General features: G+C 52.7%; 1 protein-coding gene across 2 annotated transcripts; it reads right to left on the reverse strand.

Moving 5' to 3' along the window:
- Positions 1-261: 261 nt before the first annotated feature.
- Positions 262-19282, reverse strand: PTPRN (protein tyrosine phosphatase receptor type N). Of its 2 annotated transcripts, none has more exons than XM_043577901.1 (23): positions 19042-19282; positions 17545-17595; positions 17196-17309; positions 14246-14342; positions 13107-13368; positions 12667-13021; positions 12111-12242; positions 11471-11505; positions 10292-10566; positions 9984-10070; positions 9589-9668; positions 9347-9411; positions 8204-8422; positions 7566-7766; positions 7318-7465; positions 7084-7157; positions 6768-6845; positions 6546-6665; positions 5414-5580; positions 2557-2610; positions 1348-1412; positions 1080-1153; positions 262-919 (listed from the first exon to the last, which is right to left on the reverse strand). In XM_043577901.1, exons 1-23 carry the CDS (start codon positions 19154-19156, stop codon positions 848-850), a joined length of 2940 nt encoding a protein of 979 aa, XP_043433836.1. In that variant the 5' UTR covers positions 19157-19282; the 3' UTR covers positions 262-847. The 2 variants fall into 2 exon arrangements, with proteins under 2 accessions (XP_043433836.1, XP_043433835.1); XM_043577900.1 differs by having other exon boundaries at positions 12111-12245.
- Between the last annotated feature and the right edge of the window lie 2221 nt (positions 19283-21503).

A 21503-nucleotide genomic window follows, 5' to 3' on the forward strand; every position in this document is an offset into this window, starting at 1 on the left:
CAGGGCTAGTGATTGAAGATTCAACAAGCACAAGCTGGCGTATGTGAGCGCCTTGGAGAGAGGCTGCCAGCCACATGGGAAGCACAGCACAGGGAACTGCTTCCTTCCTGGCCACCATTCAGGACTTGAGAACCAGACTCTGCAGCCTGGCTCACCCATCACTATCTGCATCTCCTGCGAAATGCAGCAGGGCCCAGCTCCCCACTGAGGCCGGAGCCGGAGCCTGGAAGCAGAGCCTCCGGAAAAGCGTAGGAGTCCAGGTTGCAGCTGCACACACGACACACTAACTTTATTTCACGTTGATACAAAAGTAGATTTTTCTAGAAATGCTCTCTTGTGCCAGAGGGAGAGAGTTGAGTGGCACGTGGCAGGAGGGCGGGGGAGGAGGCCTGAGGGAAGCAGGGAGGGCGGGGGGCCAGAGCAGGGGCGTCACAGAGGTAGGGGAGCAGGCAGCAGGGGCTGGGAAAGCAGGAAGGGCTGGGGGTGGCAGCCCTTCGCCCGGTTCTGTCCACATAGACATAGTGGGAGCTTCCAGAACAGGAGACGGGGCCAGGGAACTCAGGCAGGAGAAGCCTCTGGGTGGAATTGCTACCCATGACTCTCCTCGGCTCCTGGCTGTCTGCCAGCTCCCCCCATGGGACATCTGGGCTCTGATGGGTGAGAGGCTGGGTGGGCCCGCCCCGCCCCCTCCCACTCCCCCTTCCTGACACTCCTCTTGGATGGCTGGCCATGCCCAAGAGGGACCAAGGTTGTGCGGCTGGGGAGTGAGGAGTGGGTACACAGACGGAGGCTCACACAGGCAAAGAGGGAGCAGAGGCTGGTTGCCCCCTGAGGGGCCCCAGGGGTCTCACTGGGGCAGCGCCTTGAGGATGGCGTTCACCTCCTCCGCCACAGCAGTCAGAGCAAATTCAAACTGGTCCTGGGGGAGGGCAGTGGGAGGATGGTGACGGGGAGCACCGACCTCTGCTTGTGCACCAGGGGCGCTTTTGGGAGGGGGTGCTGGGGAGGTCACTTGGGAGAAGGGGAATTCCTCCTGGGGAAGGCTGGCAGCTACGGTCAAGGCAAAGAGGAACAGTCACCTTAGAGCGGACGAGGCCGGGCCGTTGGTCACGGACATGCTCCAGGGTGGCAGCGATGTCAATCTCCTTTACTCCTGGAGGTCGGAGAGGAGGTTGTCCGGAGGAGGATAGGACCCAGAACGCCTGGAGCATCCTGGGTCGGGAGGCTTGGAGGACTGGGCAAAGCCTGGGGGTGTAACAACCTGTCCCTCCTAGAGCTCCTGTGAGCCTGGGTTCTGGAAAGTCTGATCAGGGGCTGGACTGCAGGTACTGTGGGGAAGGTCCTCACCTTTTGCCATGCGGTTCAGTACCATGTCAATGAGGATGTAAGTGCCAGTCCTCCCTGCACCGTCGCTGAAACAGGAGAGGATGACAGGCTCAGCTCAGGACCCGGCAGAAAAGGGGAAGGGGCAGAGGAGACGGGAGGCTTAAGGTGGCGAAGATACTGGTGGAGCCATTAGGGTTGGCTCGAGGAGGGCGTAAGTGAGCTAAGGAGGCAGCAGTCATAGCCCCTTGGCCCTGGGAACTGGGACTTGAGTGGGAGCCTGTGACCCATGGGGTGTCACTTGGGTAGTGGGCCAACCTAAGAGGAGATCCCCGGCTCAGTCTTAAGGTGAAGGCAGCAGGAGGGGATGGGACCGCCCCTTCCAGCCTCTGGCCAGGCTTTTGTTCAGCAAACGTTTTGTGTCAATGGCCAGAGGGTACACATTCTCCTTTGTGGGCCAAGTACAGTGTCTGTCATACATTCCTTTTTTTTTTTTTTTTTTTTTTCCTTCAACCATTTAAAAATGTGAACACCAGGGGCGCCTGGGTGGCTCAGTCGGTTAAGCGGCCGACTTCGGCTCAGGTCATGATCTCGTGGTCCGTGAGTTCGAGCCCCGCGTCGGGCTCTGTGCTGACAGCTCAGAGCCTGGAGCCTGTTTCAGATTCTGTGTCTCCCTCTCTCTGACCCTCCCCCGTTCATGCTCTGTCTCTCTCTGTCTCAAAAATAAATAAACGTTAAAAAAAAATTAAAAATGTGAACACAATAGTTAGCTCATGGGCCATTAAAACACACACACACACACACACACACACACACACACAGATAGTGGGACATCTGGGTGGCTCAGTCAATTAAGTGTCCAACTCTTGGTTTTGGCTCAGGTCATGATCTCATGGTTCATGAGATCAAGCCCCGCATCGGGATCTGTGCTGACAGCACAGAGCCTGCTTGGGATTCTCACTTTCTCTCTCTCTCTCTCTGCCCCTCCCCCTTCAAATACATACATACACACATACATAAAACTAAAAAAACCCCAAAAAACAAACAGATGGTATGCTGAACTTGGCCCACGGGCTTTAGTTTGCCAGCATCAAGGCAGGCAGCATGCACAGGAGATGTACCCGGGGACAGAGAGAGGGCAGGAATCATGAGTGCCCCGCCTCAGAGCCCTCTGGCCTGGGCTGTCCTGTCCCCTTTCATCCCCACCTCTGCCCACAGCCCCTCTTCACGCACCTGCAGTGCACAATGATGGGGCAGGAGCGGCCCCGGTAGCACTTGTTCACTTTCCTGCAACAAGAAATGGGCGTGAGGGTGAGGGGTACCAGCACCCACCTGTGGGCCTCTCTTTCTTCCTTTTCTCCCCACATGCCCAGGGCAGAGGAGGGAAGAGGGCTGGAGAAATGAGTCAGGGCTGGAGGCAAAGAACCAGAGATGGTGTGGGTGGCACTGGGCTTGCCCTGTCACTTCATGAGCTAGGTGCCCACGCTGTGCACCTGGAACAACAACTAATTTAACCTCTTTGAGCCTCAGGTTTCTTACCTGCGAAACGAGGGCGATAATAATAGTAACCTTCTTAGATTTCTCACCGTGATTACATGAGATAATTCGTGTACAGAATTAAGTGTAAGGTTTGACATGCAGTAGGTGCTCGATAAATGCAGTACCGTTAATGATAATACATATTAATAGTGACCTCTGCCAGAAGTCCAGGGAGAACAGGCTTTCTGGTGACTTCAAGGGTGGCAATCTTGTCACATTCCTGCTCTGCCCCTCCTTTACCACTGTCCAGGTTGTTCCCCTCTCCACTCAGGCTCCTTGGAGTCCTTACTAGCAGTGAGGTCAGGCAGACCTAGGCACAAAGCTCTTTTGGCCAGGGGAGGACCACTTCTCAGCTCTGAACATTGTGTTGCTGTCTGTCTCCCTGAATCAGCCTCATCTCAGCACAGGTGTTCTGTGGTTGGGTCGTATTCAGACTTGGGGTCCACTTGGACCCCAGACTCTTTTCTGCTACCCTGATTGCTGCCCTCTCAGGAGGGAACAGGGGGTTTGTCCCTTCCTCAGTGGTCCAGTCTAACCTGCCCTTGTCCCTTATGGCTTTTCTGCTTTGAGAGTCACCTGCGGAATCCTGATACCCCCAACAGGCCAGGGTTAGGGAGGACCTCCTTAGGGGTTATTAGATTGTTTCAGGGGAAACTTGGAACTTAATGGCCTTCCCGTCTGAGTCCCCCAGGCTTGTAAGGGCCAGGGGACTTCGAATGGTTTTACAGGAGTCCATATGGTTTTCTAGCAAATTGGCTCATGTGTTAGAGAGCTGGGGTTGAACAGAAGTTGCCGAAGTAGTTCCCAATCATTTAATAAGAATGACCATGAATTGCATCTAGAATTAATCGAGCCCTCGCTGTATGCCAGGCACCTAGATTTTTTTACAGACTTTATCCCATTGACTCTTGTAACAACTCCCTAAGTATGGGTCATCATCCTCATTTCACAGGTAAGGAAACAGGGAGACCAAGGAACTTGCTCAGGGTCACTTTTAGCACTTCAAAAAAATATATTTTGCCTTTCCTCTGGTGGACCTTCACTGAACCATACTGATTAAGCAGCAATTTGTTCTGGCTGTCTAATGCCAACTGAGTTTACATAATTCTGGCCTGAAGCAAAGAAATGTAACCTTGTAACTTACCTGTGCAGTCTTAAAAAAACGGTCCGTGCACATAAGGAGTTTTTAAATGTGGAAAACAGGAAATAGCTCTATTACCCCTGGCACTGCTTTTGAGACACCTGTGCCTCAGGCATCAGGGAGCCCAGGTAGAAACCATTATCCTGAGGCTCAGAAACTATCCTCAGCTTCCCACCCCTGCTCAGCACCTGCAGACCACAAGGGGGGGGGGGTGGGGGGGCAGCAGTGTGGGCGAGGCCCCACTAGGGGCAACAGACTCCTCAGCCACCTGTCTGGGGAGTGGAAGACTGACTGGATGCTGGAGGACTGGCCTAGTGGTGGTTTTGTTGTCAGAACTGGGTAAGTCCCCTAGTTAGCTTCCTGTCCCAGCCCCCACGGGCTCCACCGAGTCCCCAGGAATCCGGAGATCCTCTGCAAGGCCTTTGATGGTGTTTGTCTCCTCTGAGTCAACCCCCCCCCCCCCCCCCCGCCAGCCCCCAGCTCTCCCAGCAGGGGCCCACAAGTCCTGATCGGATTGTCCTGTCCATGCAGCGGCCACACCTGCCAATGATCACTTTTGTGACTATGCAACTGGAGAGCGAATACTAGCTGCAGATCACAAAAATGACACTGGCAGCTGTGAGAGGGAGAGAGACAGAGGAGGAGGGGGGAAGAAGGACAGAGTCGGGAGACAGACCGAAGGAGGGTGAGACAGAGATGGCGAGAGGCAGAGATGGCAGGGAGGTGGAGAAAGGGAACGGAGGACAGAACAGGGGAGAGGTGCAGGGAGAGAGATGTGGAGACAAAAAAGTGGGACAGACTCAGCCAGTGAGAGAGACCAAGAGATGAGGGGAGAGGCAGAGTGAGGAGACAGAGAAAGGAAAAGAAGGAAAGAGAGATGGGGAGAAAGAAAAATAGAAGCCAAGAAACAGCAAGTGATAAAGAAGGGGAGATGGGCAGGAGGGAGTGAGAGAGGAGAGGAGAGCGGACACACGGAATGTGCTGGAGCTCTGAAAGAGCAGCACAGGAGAGGCAAGGAGGCGGGCACCAAGTAGAGGGAGAGAGGGCGAGAGGGAGGGAGCTTGAACTAAGGTGAATCTGGGGGGAGGGGCGGGGGGGTAATGGAGAAGGAGCCAGACCTGGGGAGGTAGGGAGAGAAAGGGGCGAGGGGGACACAGCCAGCAGAACGAGAGTGAGCAGAAACGGAGCAGGACCACAGGGGTGGAGGGATGTGCACAGACAGAGCATCAGTCCGGGTTGGGGGGGTCTGGAAGGCGGCGGCTGGAGGTCAGAGGCGGAGGCTCCAGGTCAGGCTAGAGCGCCCCTCCCCCGCCCCCCGCCCCCAACCCCTTGCTCCCGTGCGGACGGCTCTCTCGCCGGCTCCTTGGAGCCTTTTGGGGCCGCGCCTCCGCGCAGGCTCAGGACGCTCACCTGCGGAAGTCCAGCAGCGGCCGGGTGGACGCCGGAGTGCCCTCTGCCGGCCAGCTGAGGAAGTGGAACTGCGTGAGCGTGCGCGTCTCCTGGGTCTGCACGTTCTTCAGGTAGAAACTGCGCACCAGGAAGTCCTCGCACCAGATGTGCTCCGACACCAGGTTCACCTGCCCGCGAGGGAACCCAGGCCTGAGCACGGCAGGGCCCCTCCAGGTCCTCCCGGCTTCCCAGGCCGGTTCAAATTCTAAATCCTCCAAGAAGCTTACCCGACTGCCTGCTCCAACTGTCCCAGCTGTCCCCAAGCCCCCTAGTCGTCTGCGTCTCTTATCTGTCGCTCAGGACAACTGGTGGTTTTTCCACCTAGACACAACTATTGCGGGCTTCTTGAGGTCAGAGCTTCTCCTTCCTCTTCCTCACAGAGTCTAGCAAAGTGTCTGTGCCACACACACCACAAAGCTTGATGGACTTCTATAGTTTTATTTTTTTCCTTTAACCATGAGCAACACCAATTTTTAAAAAGTTTAAAAAAGACTGCCGAGTGCTCATCTGATGATGGAATACCTACTCTCCGGGTTCAGGGCTCACCTGGTGATGAGAAGCTTCTAGTGTGCTCTTAGTGACTCTTGTTTTACAGGAGGGGCACCTTCCATGTGTCAGGAACCTGTTCCTCTTTCCTCGTCTGGCTTTGCCTCTACCCAGTTCCCCCCCTACCTCGCCTCTCTCCTAAGGAAAAAGTTTGTGTCTGCCTTCTATGGGCAACCTATGTGACTGATGGTATTTCTTTCTTGGCTTTGGCTTCCAGGAAACTCAGAGCTAAGTGAGGCTCAATTAAAGTAGGTCTTAATGTTGGTCTTTGGTTTTACTTATCTTCCCTGTCTCATATACTCTTGACTCTTAGTTGCTTACCTCAGTTTTGGTGGTTTTATGGGTTCATTTCTGTACCTTTCACCTTCGGTCCCTATAAATGCTTTCTGGCCCTAGACTGGACACATATGTATAGATGTACATGTATGTGTGAATGTGTGCGTGTGCATATGGATGTTTATATGCATATACATTCATACATGTATGACTGGTTCTCCACCTACTCTCTCCATTCCCACTGTCCCCTGGCTATAGGGGCCTTGCTGACCTCATATACGTGGTAGAGGGAGGACCCCTCATCTGGCCAGTAGCGGTCACACTGCTTGACACCATCCTCCACCAGTGGGGTCAGCATGACGATGACAGTGCAGCCACTCTCCCACACCATCTAGGGACAGAGACTCCGCTCTAATGTCTCTGGGACCCAGCTGGCCCCAGCTGCCCTCAAAGGCCACTGGTCCCTGGAGAAGCCCTCCTTCCAAGAACTTACCTGCCAGAAGTCTGCGATGGTATGGGACAGCGGGCCCTGTGTGGCTATGTAGGCTGGCATTCGAGGGTCGTGCTCAATCTGGGGCAGGGAAGATACATCATGAGCCAGAATGGGACATGCTCCTGGGGAGAGGCTTGGTCAAAGGGAGCAGGCCAGGATGTGGGTGAGCTTGAGAAACCCCCATTTCCATGCCAGGATACCCGGCCTCACAATTCCAGGGCCTCAGGTGGGGTGGATGGTGACCAGAAGGTAATGGAGTTCATGCAGGAAGGATAAAAATGGGGCAGAGGAGGGGGCTGGAGCTGGGGCCACTTACAATGGGGCTGGCGTTGATGTAATCACTCCGAGAAGGGCTGCTCTCCACCTTCAGCTTGATGCGAGCATGATCATCTGCACAGACCCCACGTCTCACCTCAGGTGCCCCTCGGTCATTGGGGTGCCGGTCCCTCTGCCACTTGGCCTGAGCCAGGCGGCCAGCCCCTCCCCCAAGCCCTCCAGAGTTCCCAGCAGAGAGAGGGCTGGGCCAGGCTGGCCAGCAGGACTGACTCACAGGGCAGAAAGTCAGGGTGGCGGTTCTTTTTGATGTTTCCCTCCCCCTGGGCGGTGGCACAGGTGTTGGGCTCTGCCTGGTAGGCACACAGGGCCTGCCACTCCTTGGCCAAGCGGTCCCGGTTCCGCAGATGGTCCTCCATGTACGCCTACGGGGATAGCACAGCCTGGCTCCGGCCCACACCCTCAGCCCTGCCTCTCCCACCATCCTGTCCCTTCACCGGCTCTGGGCCCGGGCCCAGTCCTGACCAGAATCATGTGCCCTGTGGAGATGTCCATGTTGGCCTGGGCGGGTTCCTCGCACCAGGATGGCGTGCTGCTGTGGGAGCTGGGGCTGGCCTGGGCCGCATCACTAAACTGGGAGGACACGCTGCTCACGCGAGAAGGTTCCGGCGGGCCCTCCGCCCGGTTGAACAGGGACTTTGTGGCCATGTGCTGGCGGCACAGGTCCTGCAGAAGAAAAATCAGGCAGGGTCCCAGGCCCCTTGAAGCCTTTTCAGCAGAGTCCTGGGTTCAATTCTAGGCTTATCCTTGATTGATTTTATAGGAAATCCTTCTCCTGTGGGGTAGGCTTTTCTACCCTGGACCTCATCCTTTTCAAGGGTGTTCTGTTTGGAGGGTGCCTATGAGAACTTCAGATATTAGAGGGGAATCCCAGAACCCCAGAATTGTTGCATTGGGAAGAACTTTAGGAACCATCTCCCAATTCCCATCCGTTCGAAATGCCCCCCCAATACCCCAGCTTGGGCTTCTGTAGCCCCTGCCTGGATATTCCCAAGGATGTGTGCTCACTCCCCATCCAACACCCCACCCTCACCCCATGTGCGACCCAGACTCCCAAGCCCCTTCCATTTCCCTGTCATCAACCAGCTTTTGGGGCTGCACACCTGGTACTCAAAGGTAGTGTCACCGTGGGCTCCCTCGGGCCCCAGGGCTGCCAGGCGCTCCTTGTCCCGCTGCCGTGCATGCTGCCGCACACACAAAGCCACTGCCAGAGCCACCAGCAGCCCGGCCACACCCGCCAGGGCCACCAGAGTGAGTAGCACGGAGCGCATGGGAGAGGTGCCGTGGGCCGGCCGGAGAAGGACTGCGGCCGCCTCCTCCCTCTGTGGGAACAAAGCTAGAATCAGGGGAGGTGGCGGCAGGGGAGAGGCAGGAGCCGTTCCTCAGCCCTGTCCTCCCCTGCCATACGCCATACTCCCTGCTAGGGTGTCTCCTGGGGCAAAGCTGAGAGGGCAGGGCATGGTGGCACAGGCAGAAGGTTTCAGATAGACCCAAAGTCCTCCTTCTCAGTCCCCATCAGACGAGCTCAACCACACTGCACTGCCTGAAACTTACTGGATGACCCCACCCCAGGAGTTTGTGCATTTAAACAACGGATGTAGAGAAGTTTGGAGACACAGCAAGGAATCGAGTAGTAGAATGGGAGGCATCAGTGTTGGATGCAGAATAGAAATCTATTTTGAGTTTAGGGGTGCCTGGGTGGCTCAGTTGGTTAAGCGTCTGACTCTTGATTTCAACTCAGGTCGTGATCTCATGGATTGTGAGATCGAGCCCAGTGTTGGGCTCAGTGCTGACAGCGTGGAGCCTGCTTGGGATTCTCTCTCCCTCTCTCTCTGCCCCTCCTCTGCTCACACTCTCTCTCAAAATATTAACTATAATTAAAATCTATAAATTATATGTTTTATAATTATATTTGAATTTAGTGTCCTTTCTGCATAGGATCTTCCCTTAAAATTTAGAGATTTTGTTCCAGAAGGCTATGGACATCTCAGGTCGTTACTCCAAGCAGGAGGCCTTCCTATGGAAGGCTGGTCCAGCAATAGGGGTTGGGGGTCGCGGGAAAGAGTCGCCACTGGGGCCATCTGCTGGCCAGAAAGGAAACTGCAAGGGGAAGGGCTGCTTTGGCAAAGCCAGCGGGCCAGCCAGGTCCAGGAGTTTCAGCTCTGGTTCTCCTGCCAAGTTTGCCCCCATCTCTTGCGGGCAACGTCAGCCCTTTGGGGTTTCAGCTGATTCTTCAGTTCTCATACCTGTCCCACTCCTGTCTGCAAGATCTGGAGCCCTGTCTGTGCTTCCAGTTCTGATTTCACCAGCCCTGCAGGGAAGATGTAGGTCAGACTCTCTCCAGCCACATGTGGTCCCCACCCCCTGTCATGCTATGCTAGGTGGCAGGCAGGGCCTGTGTGCGCTGGAAATATTTCAAGGTGGGGGCATCAGCCACAGGCCTAGGAATGTCCTACTAGGGCTGGGGCTGGGACCAGGCAGTATTTACCAGCTTGCTGGGTAACATCAGCCAAAGACAGGTTCTGTTCATTATGTCGGATGCGGAAGGTGAGGGCCGGTCCCACCACACTGCCAAACAGGAGCTATATTACTGCCTCACCCACCACAGACCCCAGACTGTAACAGAGAGGCCAACTCTGGCCCTCTCCCCATGAGAAAAGGAAGCTGAGGCTGAACAGAGATGCCCTATAGGGATGTTTGAGGCCCAAGAAATGCTGGAGGAGGCCAGCATCCAGTGTGTGTGTGTGTGTGTGTGTGTGTGTGTGTGTGGCGGGGGTGCCTGCCTTGGCCACTCACCAAGACTTTGTCTTCCCTTCCTTCCCTGAGTCCCACCAGCCACCTCTCCCCTCAAGCTACCTTCTAGATACCAGATACCAGCCCCACCTGATGTTGATGAAGCTGCCCGAGGACACGTGAACATGCTCAGCTAGGATCTCCAGCAGCTTCACTCCTGCAGCCAGACTCAGGGGCCTGGAGGCAGGGAGCGAGCAGAGAAAGGAAAGCGGGGATCCTTTTAGCCACTTCCTTGAAACAAGCCACCTCCAAGGATGCAGAGCAGCTCACTCCCCACTCCAACCCCCATCCAATTCACATCTGGATTTCTGCTCTCTGTTTCTTGCCCAGGCAGGCCAACCCACCCCCCACCCTCCGAGAGGGTAGACTAGAAATCTTCCCCAGGCTGAAGCCCTTACTTCTGGTCAGTGACAATGTAGCCGTACTCCTCTGCTGATGGCTGAGCTGAGGGCGGCCTCACCACTGTGGGCTGGCTCTGGCCCAGGGAACTTTTCTTCTCCAGCAGGACCGGTGTGGCAGGGTGGCCAATAGCTTTGGGGGGCTCAGAGGATCCAGAGATCAGCACCCGCTGGGCTTTACTGGAAGTGGGGCTGGCAGTGGGGTATCCAGGAAGGGAGGGTGTGGGGGGCGGAGGCTCCACTGTGTGTCCACCCTGCACCTGCTCTTCCACTGTCTGTTTAGAAGAGAGGATAGAGGGGCACCTGGGTGGCTCAGTCGGTCAAGCATCTGACTTTGGCTCAGGTCATGATCTCACAGTTTGTGAGTTCAAGCCCTGCATCAGGCTCTCTGCTGTCAGCACAGAGCCCGTTTAAGATCCTCTGTCCCCCCCCCTCTCTCTCTGCCCACCCCTCTCTTTCTCTCTCAAAAACAAATAAGCATTAAAAAAAAAAAAAGGATAGAGGTATGATCTCTGGACAGTAGAGGGGATAGGGGAATGGGGGTCCACATCCCAACTCTGAGGTCCCTAAAGAGGACCTCTGGACTTGTTTCTTTCTACCCCCCAGGGCCCAGGGCAACACTGGGCACAGAGAGGTTACCCAGAAAAGTGAGTCAGGTGGATGAATGGATGAATAAAGGATTGAATGAGTGCAGCATGGTCAGTAATGGTCTGCAAGATGGGGCTGGAGTGGGGAGAGCCTCTGGAGTGAGGGAAGGTGGCGTTAGGAGAGAGGTGAACAGGCTGGTGATAGGTTTTAGACTTCTGTGTAGCCACAAAATAGCAGAAGTCCAACATGTGAAAAAGAGAGAGCTCTTCAGGCTACAGGGGGGCCAGGAGCATTCATGCTTGCAACTCCCCCTTCGCCTAGGGATCCTCAGAGCAGGGCCTGAAATGACTATAGTGAAAAAAAGCAGCGAGTCGAGAATTCCAGCTTCTAGACCCAGCTCCGCCATCAACCTGAAGTGAGATCTTAGGCAATGACTTGCAGTCCCTGGGCCTGGGTCCCCCCCTGCTCCCCGCCGCCCCAAATGAAGAGGTGTGGAGGACACAGATTTGGGTCCCGATGCTGAGGTTTAGATTTGGACAAGGGGGTTTGCTGGCAGGGGCTCTGAGGGCCAGGGAGGTGCCACAAACTCACTTTCTTGTTGTCAGCTCCGACGTTTACAGCCCCTCCTGTAGAGACAGGAAAAACAAGACTTTGGGCAAAGGGTCAAGGCCAAGGCCAAGGTCCACACAACATGGGCGGGAGAGAGGGCCAGGGGCCCCGAGCCTGCTGTGGCCTCTTTTCCCTCAGTCAGTGACCCAGCCCTGTCTTTGGTCTGATCCTAAGCATGGCCTCAAGCCTGTTTGCTTCTACCTTATAATTGTTTTGTCAGCTTCTCCCTGTGTTATTGGCTGCACCTCTCAAAACTATTCTTTATTCAGTCCTCCCCCTACCCGTCAATTATTGGCTTCACCTCTGCATTGACCTCTCCCTTCCTTAGAGGCTGTTATCATCCACCCACCTTCCTTGGTGCCTAGTGATCCCTGCTCATACCCCCTCTTGGCTTCTTCCATTACTCCCACCCTGCAGTTCTTTCCTGCTCTAACTCAGCTTACCACCCCACTCCCTTGCTTCCTGCTCTTGGCAGGCAATGACCCTGTGCTTGTGTCTCAAAAGAACTCCCTTCCCTGACCCTGACCCTTCCCCTCTAGGCTGCTCCATGTGGTCTTGAGAGATGGGGGCAAGACGCCATCACGGAGCTGGTAGTTGCTAGTTTCTCTGCCTGGACACTCACCCAGATTTCGTCCTGAGCCCTTGGGCAGCAGCTGCAGCAGGGCTGAGAGGCTGGAGAGCTGCTCAGGGGTCAGCTGACGCAGCTCCACCCCATAGCCCGCCAGCACAGATGCCAGTCTCTGCAGAGTCACATCTGCTGGGAGCAAGACGCAGAACTCATGGCGAGAGGGTGGTGGTGAGATGAACTTGTGGGATGTGCTGGGGTGGGGGAGGGTACTAGCACATTTAAGAGCTTCTTTTCAAACACCAGGAAACTGATGCCCTCCACCTTCCAGCCCTTGTCCACACTTTGGGGGGAAAGGCCTCCCTAGGGCCAAGACCAGACTTCAGGACCACCATGGACATCGTGACTCTCCAGCTGAAGGAGTTATGTCAGCTCCACCCCCTACAGTATCCCCACTGCCCGCCTAGTGCCTGGCAGAGATTAGGTTGTCAGTGGACATTAATTAAATGTATGAATGACTTTAAGGGCAGATTAATGAATGCATGGATAGTTAGGAAGGAGACCCCGAATGCAGCGCCCACAGGAGGGGAATGGATGCTGAGAACTCCATTACCTGGCTGCTCTGCTGGAGAAGGAAGCTTCTCCCTGTGACCTTCTAGCCCTTCTTCCTCGTAGCCCTCTGAAGAATCCTTTGGCCGGCTGCTGCCCCCTTGCTCTGGCAGCCTCGGTGCCCTGGCCCTGCTGGGCACTGGCAGCTCCTGGGCCAGGTAGAAAAGCCCTGATTCCTGGAAAAGCTGACCAGGTGAAGGCCCTGGAGGATCCCCGTAGGAGTGGTCAGAGTGAGCCCCAAACATGCCCTTGGAGGCAGTTCTGCTGAAGAGGGCAGAAGGTTCGGCCTTGGGTATGGGGCCGACACTGACCATCCCGGGTGAGCTCTCTGAGCCCCGAGAGCCATCGCGGGAGCCAAACTGTGGGGAAATCAGAGATCCAGGTGAGAGCAGATGTCAGGGCTCGGGGATAGGTGTTGGGGTGGGGCCGGTGTTTAAAGCTCACCTGATGAAACAGGTAGGGCTGCAGCAGGGCAGGTTCATAGCTCAGGGCAGGGTGGGGGGCCTGCGGGGGTAGCAGCAGATGCTCCAAGAGGGGGGGCAGCAGTTCAGCCTGCAGAGAGGACAGTGGAGAGCCCACCCCCCCACCACTCCCACCCACTGGAGGTTGAGGAAGCCGGTGCTGGGCAGCAGGGGTGGAGCCAGTAGGGATGCCCTGTAAAAGCAGCTCCCCAGCAGAACCAGGTCTCCTGGGCACCAAGCCAGATCTGGGGAAGAAAGCAAAGTGTATGTGTGTGTGTTGGTTGCACGGGGCAAGGGTGTACAGAGCCTACAGGACACAGAGATTGTGGGACCAGACAGGCTCAGCAGTTTACAGTAAGCCTGACCTCTTAAAAAAAAAATGAGGTGGTCTCAGGGAAAGAGACAGTAGCATGGGGAAGGACCAGAGGGCCAAGCCTGGGCATAGATCATTGCCTCCCGGGTAAGCATGCCTGGGTCCCTGAAACACAGCGGCAGAGGTTAGGGAAGAGTGAGGCAGGGGATGGAAAAGGAGAGAACGGGTACAGGGGAAGGCAGCCAGGCACCTCTCTAGATAAACTGGGGCTACAGTTTGCCTCGTTTCGCCTATATTCATATGCCCACACCTGGCCTTCAAACACTCAGTACTGTGCCCCTCGACTCTACCCTTCCACCCCACTCTGCCTTTTTTCTCCTGGTATCATCACTTGAGCCCCACGACCCTCATTTACTTTCCTCTGCTTTGCAGGGTCTGAACAATGCTTTCATAGGCCCTAACCACAAAAAGATGATGGTCTTTCCACATATCATTCCACATAGCAATGAAATGGAACATTAAACAACTTCAGTACGACAAAACTCGTATTTGTCCCATGCTGACCCTTTGATGCTTCTTTTAAATTATGAAATGTCCAAGTTTTCAAAAATATTTTTTTGCTGTTTTACTGGATCCCCGGGGATGAGCTCAGCTCCTACTAAGCATGTGAACACGCCAGATGACCACTCCTGAACCTCTTTTCCTTTGCCTTAGGCTGCTGACCTTGGTGGTCACTTCCCTCTGTCCATTAGGAAGACCACAGGCCCACCAGCCTTTCTGTGCTCGAGCTGTTGAGAAAAGATGCCTACCTGTCCCTTGGACGGGGCTCTGGGGGGCGAAGCCTGGGGATGCGCTCCATCTCCTGGGAGATCACATACTGGGTGAGGTCATCGTGCCAGGACAATCCTGCCAGGGGACAGGATAGGGTGAGGTTGGCTCGGGACAGTCTGAGGGCCCAGTAACGGTGAAAATCAAAACCGCACTCCCTACCCGGCAGTGTACTGAGTTTGGTAGAGCAGAGGGGTAGTGGAGATGCTCCAGAGACTTGGTGGCTGATCTGAGCTGCCCTCTTCCCAGTCTCAGGTACAGATTTGGGAGTCAGACTGCCTCCAGTGAAACTAAGTTTGCCACTTACTCATTGTGTGACTTGGGGCAAATTGCTGAACCTGTCTGAGCCTCAATTCTCTCTTCTGTAAAATGGGGGTTTATACCTCCTAAGACTGTGATAATTAAAATAACCTAATGTAAAATGGTATGAACTGTACCTGTCACGTTGTGAACTTTAAACAGCTGCTCTTATTATTGTCATCATTATCACTCCTATTCTTATTTTTGTTGACCCTGTACCTTGCTTTTCTTTATTGGTAAGGTGGGAAAAAGACATGGGGCTGTTGTGAAGATCAAGTGCAATCAGGGAAATGAAAGTGCTTAGAAAACTCCAAAGCACTGCACACGTTTTAAACCTTCACCACCACCCCCGCCTCCACCACCACCATCAATTATCTTGTGTTGACGCAGATCTCCTGTCTGACTCTTGCCTTTCATGAAACTGCTCTCAGGAAAGGTCAGTCACCTATTCTAAAGGAATAATCTCCCACTCTCTACTCCCATTCCTTCTTCCTTGCTTCTGAATTAATAGTCTGCTCTTAACTCATATTCTAGGACCTACTAGCATCCATACTTGCCTTCTTGCCTATGAACATTAGATAGCTCATCCTATATAGGGCCAATCCCTCCAGTTAAGCACTAGATTTCATCCCCTACTATCTACTCAAGAACGTCTTCTCTGCAATTTCCCCCTATTTCCTATATGATCATTTTTCTCTGCTCTCTACCGAATTATTCTCTTTAGCATACAAACATGATGGAGCTCCTTTCAACTTAAAAAGTTACTGCATGACCCCACATTCCTCTCCAGCTCTCACTCCATTTCTTTCCTTTTCTTTGCAGCAAGACTCCTTGAAAATGTTATCTGTGCTGGCTGTATCCAATTCTTTTCCTCTCATTCCCTTTGAATCCACTCTATTCAAGATTTTATTCCCACCTACTCTACCAAAACTATTTTCATCAAAATCGCCAGTGACTTCTGCATATCTAAAGCCAGTGGCCAGTTCTCAGATCTCATCCCATTTCATCTATCATCATTATTTGACACCATTGATCGCTCCTTCCTCTGCAATACACTTCCACTTGGCTTCTAGAACACTAGACATTCTTGTTTTTCCTCCTACCTCATTGGTTCCCCTTTCTCCGTCTCCTTTGTTGGTTCCTCTCCTTGTCCTGGTCCTCTTAATATTATAATTCTCTAGGCCTCTTCTTCATATACACTAAAGCCTTTGCTTATCTCATCTACATCATGGGTTTAATTGCAATTTATATCTCCGGAAAACTCCATATTTCAAAACCCAACCTCATACTCTCAGCTTCCCACCCTACTTGAATGAACGTCTTTTTTTTTTTCATTTTTTATTTATTTTAGAGAGACAGAGAGAGAGGGAGAGTGAGAGAGAGAATCCTTAGCAGGCCCCGCACTCAGCACAGAGCCTGACATGGGGCTTGATCCCGCAACCCTGGGATCATGACCTGAGCCGAAATTAAGAGTCAGATGATCAACTGACTGAGCCACCCAGGTGCCCCTTGAAAGAACATCTTAAATTCCTCCCTGCAACCACCTGGTCCATGCCACATTCATCTCTTACATGAGTCTCTGCAGTAGCTTTTAATGATCTCCCTGTTTCTACCCTAGACTCCCTTCAGTCTATTCTCAACAACAGTAAGCATGACCTTTTTAAGGTAGACGTGAGATTATGCGCCCCTAGTCTCAAAACCTTGTGATGGTTCCTCTTTTACTCAGAGTAAAGACAACAATTTTCTTATAAGGCCCTACAATGATCTGCGTCTCTTCCTCCCATACCTATCTGACTGCATCTTCCACTTTCCCTATCACTCCTCTATAGCCACACCATAGAGGTGTTCTCCATGATGTTCCTCAAACTCATGCTTCTGCTTTAGTAAAGGCTTTTGTTCTAGCTGTTTGATCAGCTTGAAACACTGCCCCCAGATAACCTTCTGGAAAACACCTCCACTGCCTTGATGTCTTTGTTCAAATTTCATAGTCTCAAAAAAGTCTACCTTGACTACCCAGGTTGATACTGAAGCTTCCTACCCGACCATTTCTGACCTCTTTATCATGCTGTAATATTTGTAATTTTTTCCATGTCACTTATCACCTTAAAACATACTATATGTTTTCTAATTTATATATTGCATTTCCTTCCTAAATTCCAAAATGTAAGCCCCAATACACAGAGATCTTTGTCTGTTTTATTCCCTGATATATCCCAAGCACCTAAAACTAAGCTTATATAGTAAATCCTCAATAAATAGTTGTTGAATGAGTGAATTTTGTGAGTGGAGTGATCTGGCAGAGCACTCCAGGATTCATGGTTCTGGAGCACTCAGTTCCAGGGAGTGTGCTGGCCCTAGGGAGACGGATGCTGGTCTCTTCCAGTGGCTCCTTCTAGAAGCCTCCTCTAGACTCTTCCAAAGAGTCTGAGTGTGGACAGCCCATCTCTATGGCTCCACCTCCCACTCCTGTCTTGCCCCCTTCTCTAGCAAGGTCTGTGAAGGTGAGGCTCCAGAAGTAGGTGTGAAAAGAATGTTTCATAAAGAGAAACCCTTGAGTCAGGTGCACGCTCACTTCCCCACCCTATACAACCAAGTTTCCAAGGCCTCTCTTTCAGTGCAGCTAGACCTCACCTTGGGACATGAGCTGTCGGAGCACACTTTGTAAGCGCTGAAGAACTGGGGAGGTGACTTGCAAAAGGGGCCGGGCTTGCCCCACTCCCACCTGGCATTGTCCAAACAAGCCATCTAAGAGCACAAAAGTGGTGTCAGTAGGGGGCTTGGACAAGAGGCTTTCTAAAGTCCAGGTTGCAAATGGGCACTATCCTCTCCATCTCCTCTCTTGGCTTAAGAACCCTGCTCCTTCAGGCCCTTCCCACTTCTCCCCAGGACTAGTACCACTTCCCCCCCCCCCCGACCTCCCCCACACTTCTTTCTTGTTGTGTTCCCCATCTTGTAAATCCTATGCCTGAGCCTCACTCACCCTGAATACAGACTTCAAGGTGAGAGCAGAGTCTGCGGTCAAACAGACAGCCTGTAGGGGGAAAGGTGAGCTGCTCAGACATCCACACACATAGAATGGTCAGAGGATAAACAGGCTGGGAAAGGGGGAAGGAGATGGGGTCCATTCTTTCATTCTAAGAAAGGATTGAAGCTGGGAGGAGAGTAGGGAAGAGGCCTAGAATTCTTAACAGAAGGAAGCACAGGATCTGACTTTGGATTTTAACGATCTGAGAGCCTGGATAGTTTCCCTAAAAACCTCAGTTTGCTTAACTGGGTGATGGGTAGAAGCCTTCCAGGTGCATGGGGGTAGTAGAGGATCATATACTTCTACTCTCATAGAATTACTACAGGGACATTTTTGGCCAAATTCTGAGAAGGGACTTTCCTCCCCAAATCTCCCAAAGCATCCTAACTATGATAAGTTGGGACTCAGAAGTGATGGAAACCCTAGCACACCTTCCCTCCGTGTGGGAAAGGGGTAAGGGTGGGGTGTCTCTAGGGCAATGCTCCCCATACTGTTCCTGAGGTCAGCGGCCCCAGAGCCGCTGGCGCTGTCCACGGTGCTGAAGCTCTGAGCCTGAGGCTGCCGAGGGCTAGCCTGGAAGCAGTTATGGGGGAGGGAGGGGAGCTAGGGTCAGGAATCTCCACAGACCTGACCCCTCCACCGTTCTAGACTTCATTTGCCACCCTACCAACCCACAGTGCCACAGGAAGTACCCTGTATTGGCCTCCAAACCAGGTGGGGAAGGAGGGCGTCAGTGAGGCTGCGCCCCTTCCCCCACGCACCCCACCACCCCACCCTCCCCCGGCCCATGAGTCAGCGCTGACTGTCTCTGTCCGCTCAGATGTGAGTCAGCATCGGCCTGGCAGTGGGGAGGGGGACAGGAAAGGACCCCTCTCCCTTTACCCTCTTTTGCCGCCTCCCCTAGCTGTCTTCCTCTTACTGGAGATCCGATCGCAGCAATCTGCCTCTCTGGGCTTAAAGAGAAACCCTGGTCCCTCCTTGGGTCTGATCCTCTTCTGGGAGCTGGGATCCCGATGCTCTTGACCCTGATTTCTACCGCCCGGACATCAGCGCTGCCTCTTCCTACCCCTATCCCCTACCCCCAATCCCTGAGCGCCAGTCACCACTTCTTTGGCGCCTCGGCGCGACTTGCTTCTCTCGTGGTCTTGTAGCCCGTCTCTAAATCCTTCTGTCCATATGCACCCCCATTCCTCCTCCCAAACCCGCAATCTTTCCCGGAGTCTGTTTCTCTTAGGTCCCGCCCCCGTATTCCCAGCCCCACCTCCAGGCCTACGCCCCTTTCCTCTCAGTCGCCCTCTCATCTTCCCCATCTCACAGTGCTTCCCCCTACCCTACTCCAGACATCATACATTCTACCTGAGCTTCCTACCTTCTCCCCACCCCCCCCACCGAGTTTTGCTCCCGGCACCATACTTCCCCCGCTCCCCCCCCCCCCCCCCATTTCCTCCTGACCGTGGGCACTAATGGCGCTGCAGCCTCCCGGGCGGCTGCTCAGCAGCAGGAGGCAGACGAGCACCCGGAGACCCCCGGATCCCCCGGGACCCCCAGGCCGCCGCGGGCGCCGCATCCTTCGGGGCTCGGCGCGCTCGCTCCCCTGCCACAACCGCAGCAACGCTGGCCGGAGCCAGCCAGAGGGGCCGAGGCGGGGCCTGCCACTCCCCACCCACCTACGAGGCGGGGTCTAGACGCCCCTCTCGCGGCAACTCCGCCAACCCTGGGCGGGTGGTGACGACATCTCCACCCCCGGCTCTTACGCTTATTTGCGTCAGGCGTGGCGTAAGAGCTCTGCCTTAGAGGGGTGCCGACCCGCCCCACGTCTCCTCCGCCAAATAGTAGGTGCTTCACTAGAATTCTCACTTGGCCCCACCCCCTTTTGACCTTTGCTTTTCCCCAAGGACTACCACCTCTGTCACCCAGTCCCAGGGTTGGAGAAAAAGGTTAAGTTAGGTGGGGACCAGGAAATACATGTGAGTCGGTTAGTATAAATCCTAAAATGAGCATAAAAGTGAGTAGAATAGGTACTGTTACGCGTCTCAGTTAATGGTACTGGTATCATCCTTAACAGCAGGGATGGTTATATGTGTGTGCCTGAATTCCAGTTCTAGCAATGCCACCTACTGCGAGTATAACTTTGAGCAAGTTGCTTAACCTCTCTGCGCCCAAGTTTCCTGACGTGTAAAAAAAGAGGTGCCAATAATTCCTACCTCGCAAGGTGGTTGTGAGGATTACACGAGTTAACGCATGTGGGTCACTTAGAACAAGGACTGCACTGGCATATACTAAACACATGACGCATATTCTCTTTTGTTATTAGCCCTGACTCCCCTTTATTTCTTCTTTCTTTCTTTCTTTCTTTCTTTCTTTCTTTCTTTCTTTCTTTCTTTCTCTACCTGCCAAATGTGTTTCTTTTTAGTATTTAAGAGTCAATGATAGACATCATATTTCCCTTATAAATATCTCATTATGTATCTCCAGGAAATAAGGGTATTTCCCACATAAACCAAATGCCTTTATGACATCTAACAGAATTTACAGTAATTCTCTAATATCATTTAATGCTCAGTTTATATTCAAAAACTCAAATTGTTTCCAAAAAATGCCTTTTTCCATCTGTTTTGTTCAAAATAGGAGTCAAAGACCACCATTGCATTTGGTTTGTCTCTTAATTCTCTTTAAATTAACACAGACACGCCCCTCCCCCATTTTTGACTTTGTCTTGTTGGATAGACCCGGTTAGTTTTTATTTACAACTCCCCACCTTCTGTATTTGTCTGATTGTTTCCTCATGATAGATCTCCCTGTATTTGCCCTGTATCTATCCTGTGTATCCCCTGCATTTACTGTAAACTAGAAGTTATATCTAATGTCTTGATTGGATCAGGTTAATTTTTTAAGCATTTTTAACTTATTTTGAGAGAGAGGGTGGGAGCAGGAAAGGGGCAGAGAGAGAGGGAGAGAGAGAATCCCAAGTAGGCTCTGTGCTGTCAGCATGGAGCCCAATGCAGGGGCTGGAGATCAGGAACCATGAGATCATATCTGAGCCAAAACCAAGAGTCTATCACTTAACCAACTGGGCCACCTGGGCACCCCTACCCTGAAATACAATTCCAACTGGAAATACAATTCCAGCTGGAAATGTAGCATACATTCTTATTTTTTTGGTTTACCAATTTGGAGCATAATGAATTTTGGATGTAGTAGCTGCCTTTGACAGTGACAAATAAATTTTTAAGAAACATCCTAATGACTTTTCTTGTTTGAGCATTACTATGGGAAGTATGGGTTTTCATATAGTCAATGAGCATCAATCAATTGCAGTAATCATTCTTTTTTTATATTCAAATTGCCCCAGAATAAGTAAATGAAAGCTCCTTTAAACTGGTTTGGTGTCTTTTTGAAACATCCCACTAATAACTGAAAGTTCTCTTACTTCCTATCATTCCAAGATGTACCAAGTTCATGTTTTTTATTCCCTGCCCTAGACGTGAAAGCAGCCATTCTTCCAAAGATACTTGGAAGCTTTTAATAAGGACCGATTTTAGAGACCACAATCTGGCTGTGTATTTTTTAATGTTTATATTTAATTTTTTTTTCAACGTTTATTTATTTTTGGGACAGAGAGAGACAGAGAATGAACGGGGGAGGGGCAGAGAGAGAGGGAGACACAGAATCGGAAACAGGCTCCAGGCTCTGAGCCATCAGCCCAGAGCCTGACGCGGGGCTCGAACTCACGGACCGCGAGATCGTGACCTGGCTGAAGTCGGACGCTTAACCGACTGCGCCACCCAGGCGCCCCTAATGTTTATATTTATTTATTTATTTAGAGAGCAGGAGAGGGGCAAAGAGAGAGAAGGAGAGAGAGAATCTCAACCCAGCTCCATGCTGGGCATGGATTCCGGGCTCAATATCACGAC

The sequence above is a fragment of the Prionailurus bengalensis genome, chromosome C1 (assembly GCF_016509475.1).
Source record: "Prionailurus bengalensis isolate Pbe53 chromosome C1, Fcat_Pben_1.1_paternal_pri, whole genome shotgun sequence".
NCBI classification, from domain to species: Eukaryota; Metazoa; Chordata; class Mammalia; order Carnivora; family Felidae; genus Prionailurus; species Prionailurus bengalensis.

Coding starts and splice junctions, on each gene's coding strand:
- PTPRN (XM_043577900.1), bottom strand. CDS start 19,156: ATGCGGCGCCCGCGGCGGCCTGGGGGTCCCGGGGGATCCGGGGGTCTC. Junction 10,071..10,291: donor TACATTGTCACTGACCAGAA/GTAAGGGCTTCA, acceptor CCCTGCCTCCAG/GCCCCTGAGTCTGGCTGCAG. Junction 7,466..7,565: donor CCACAGGGCACATGATTCTG/GTCAGGACTGGG, acceptor CTATCCCCGTAG/GCGTACATGGAGGACCATCT.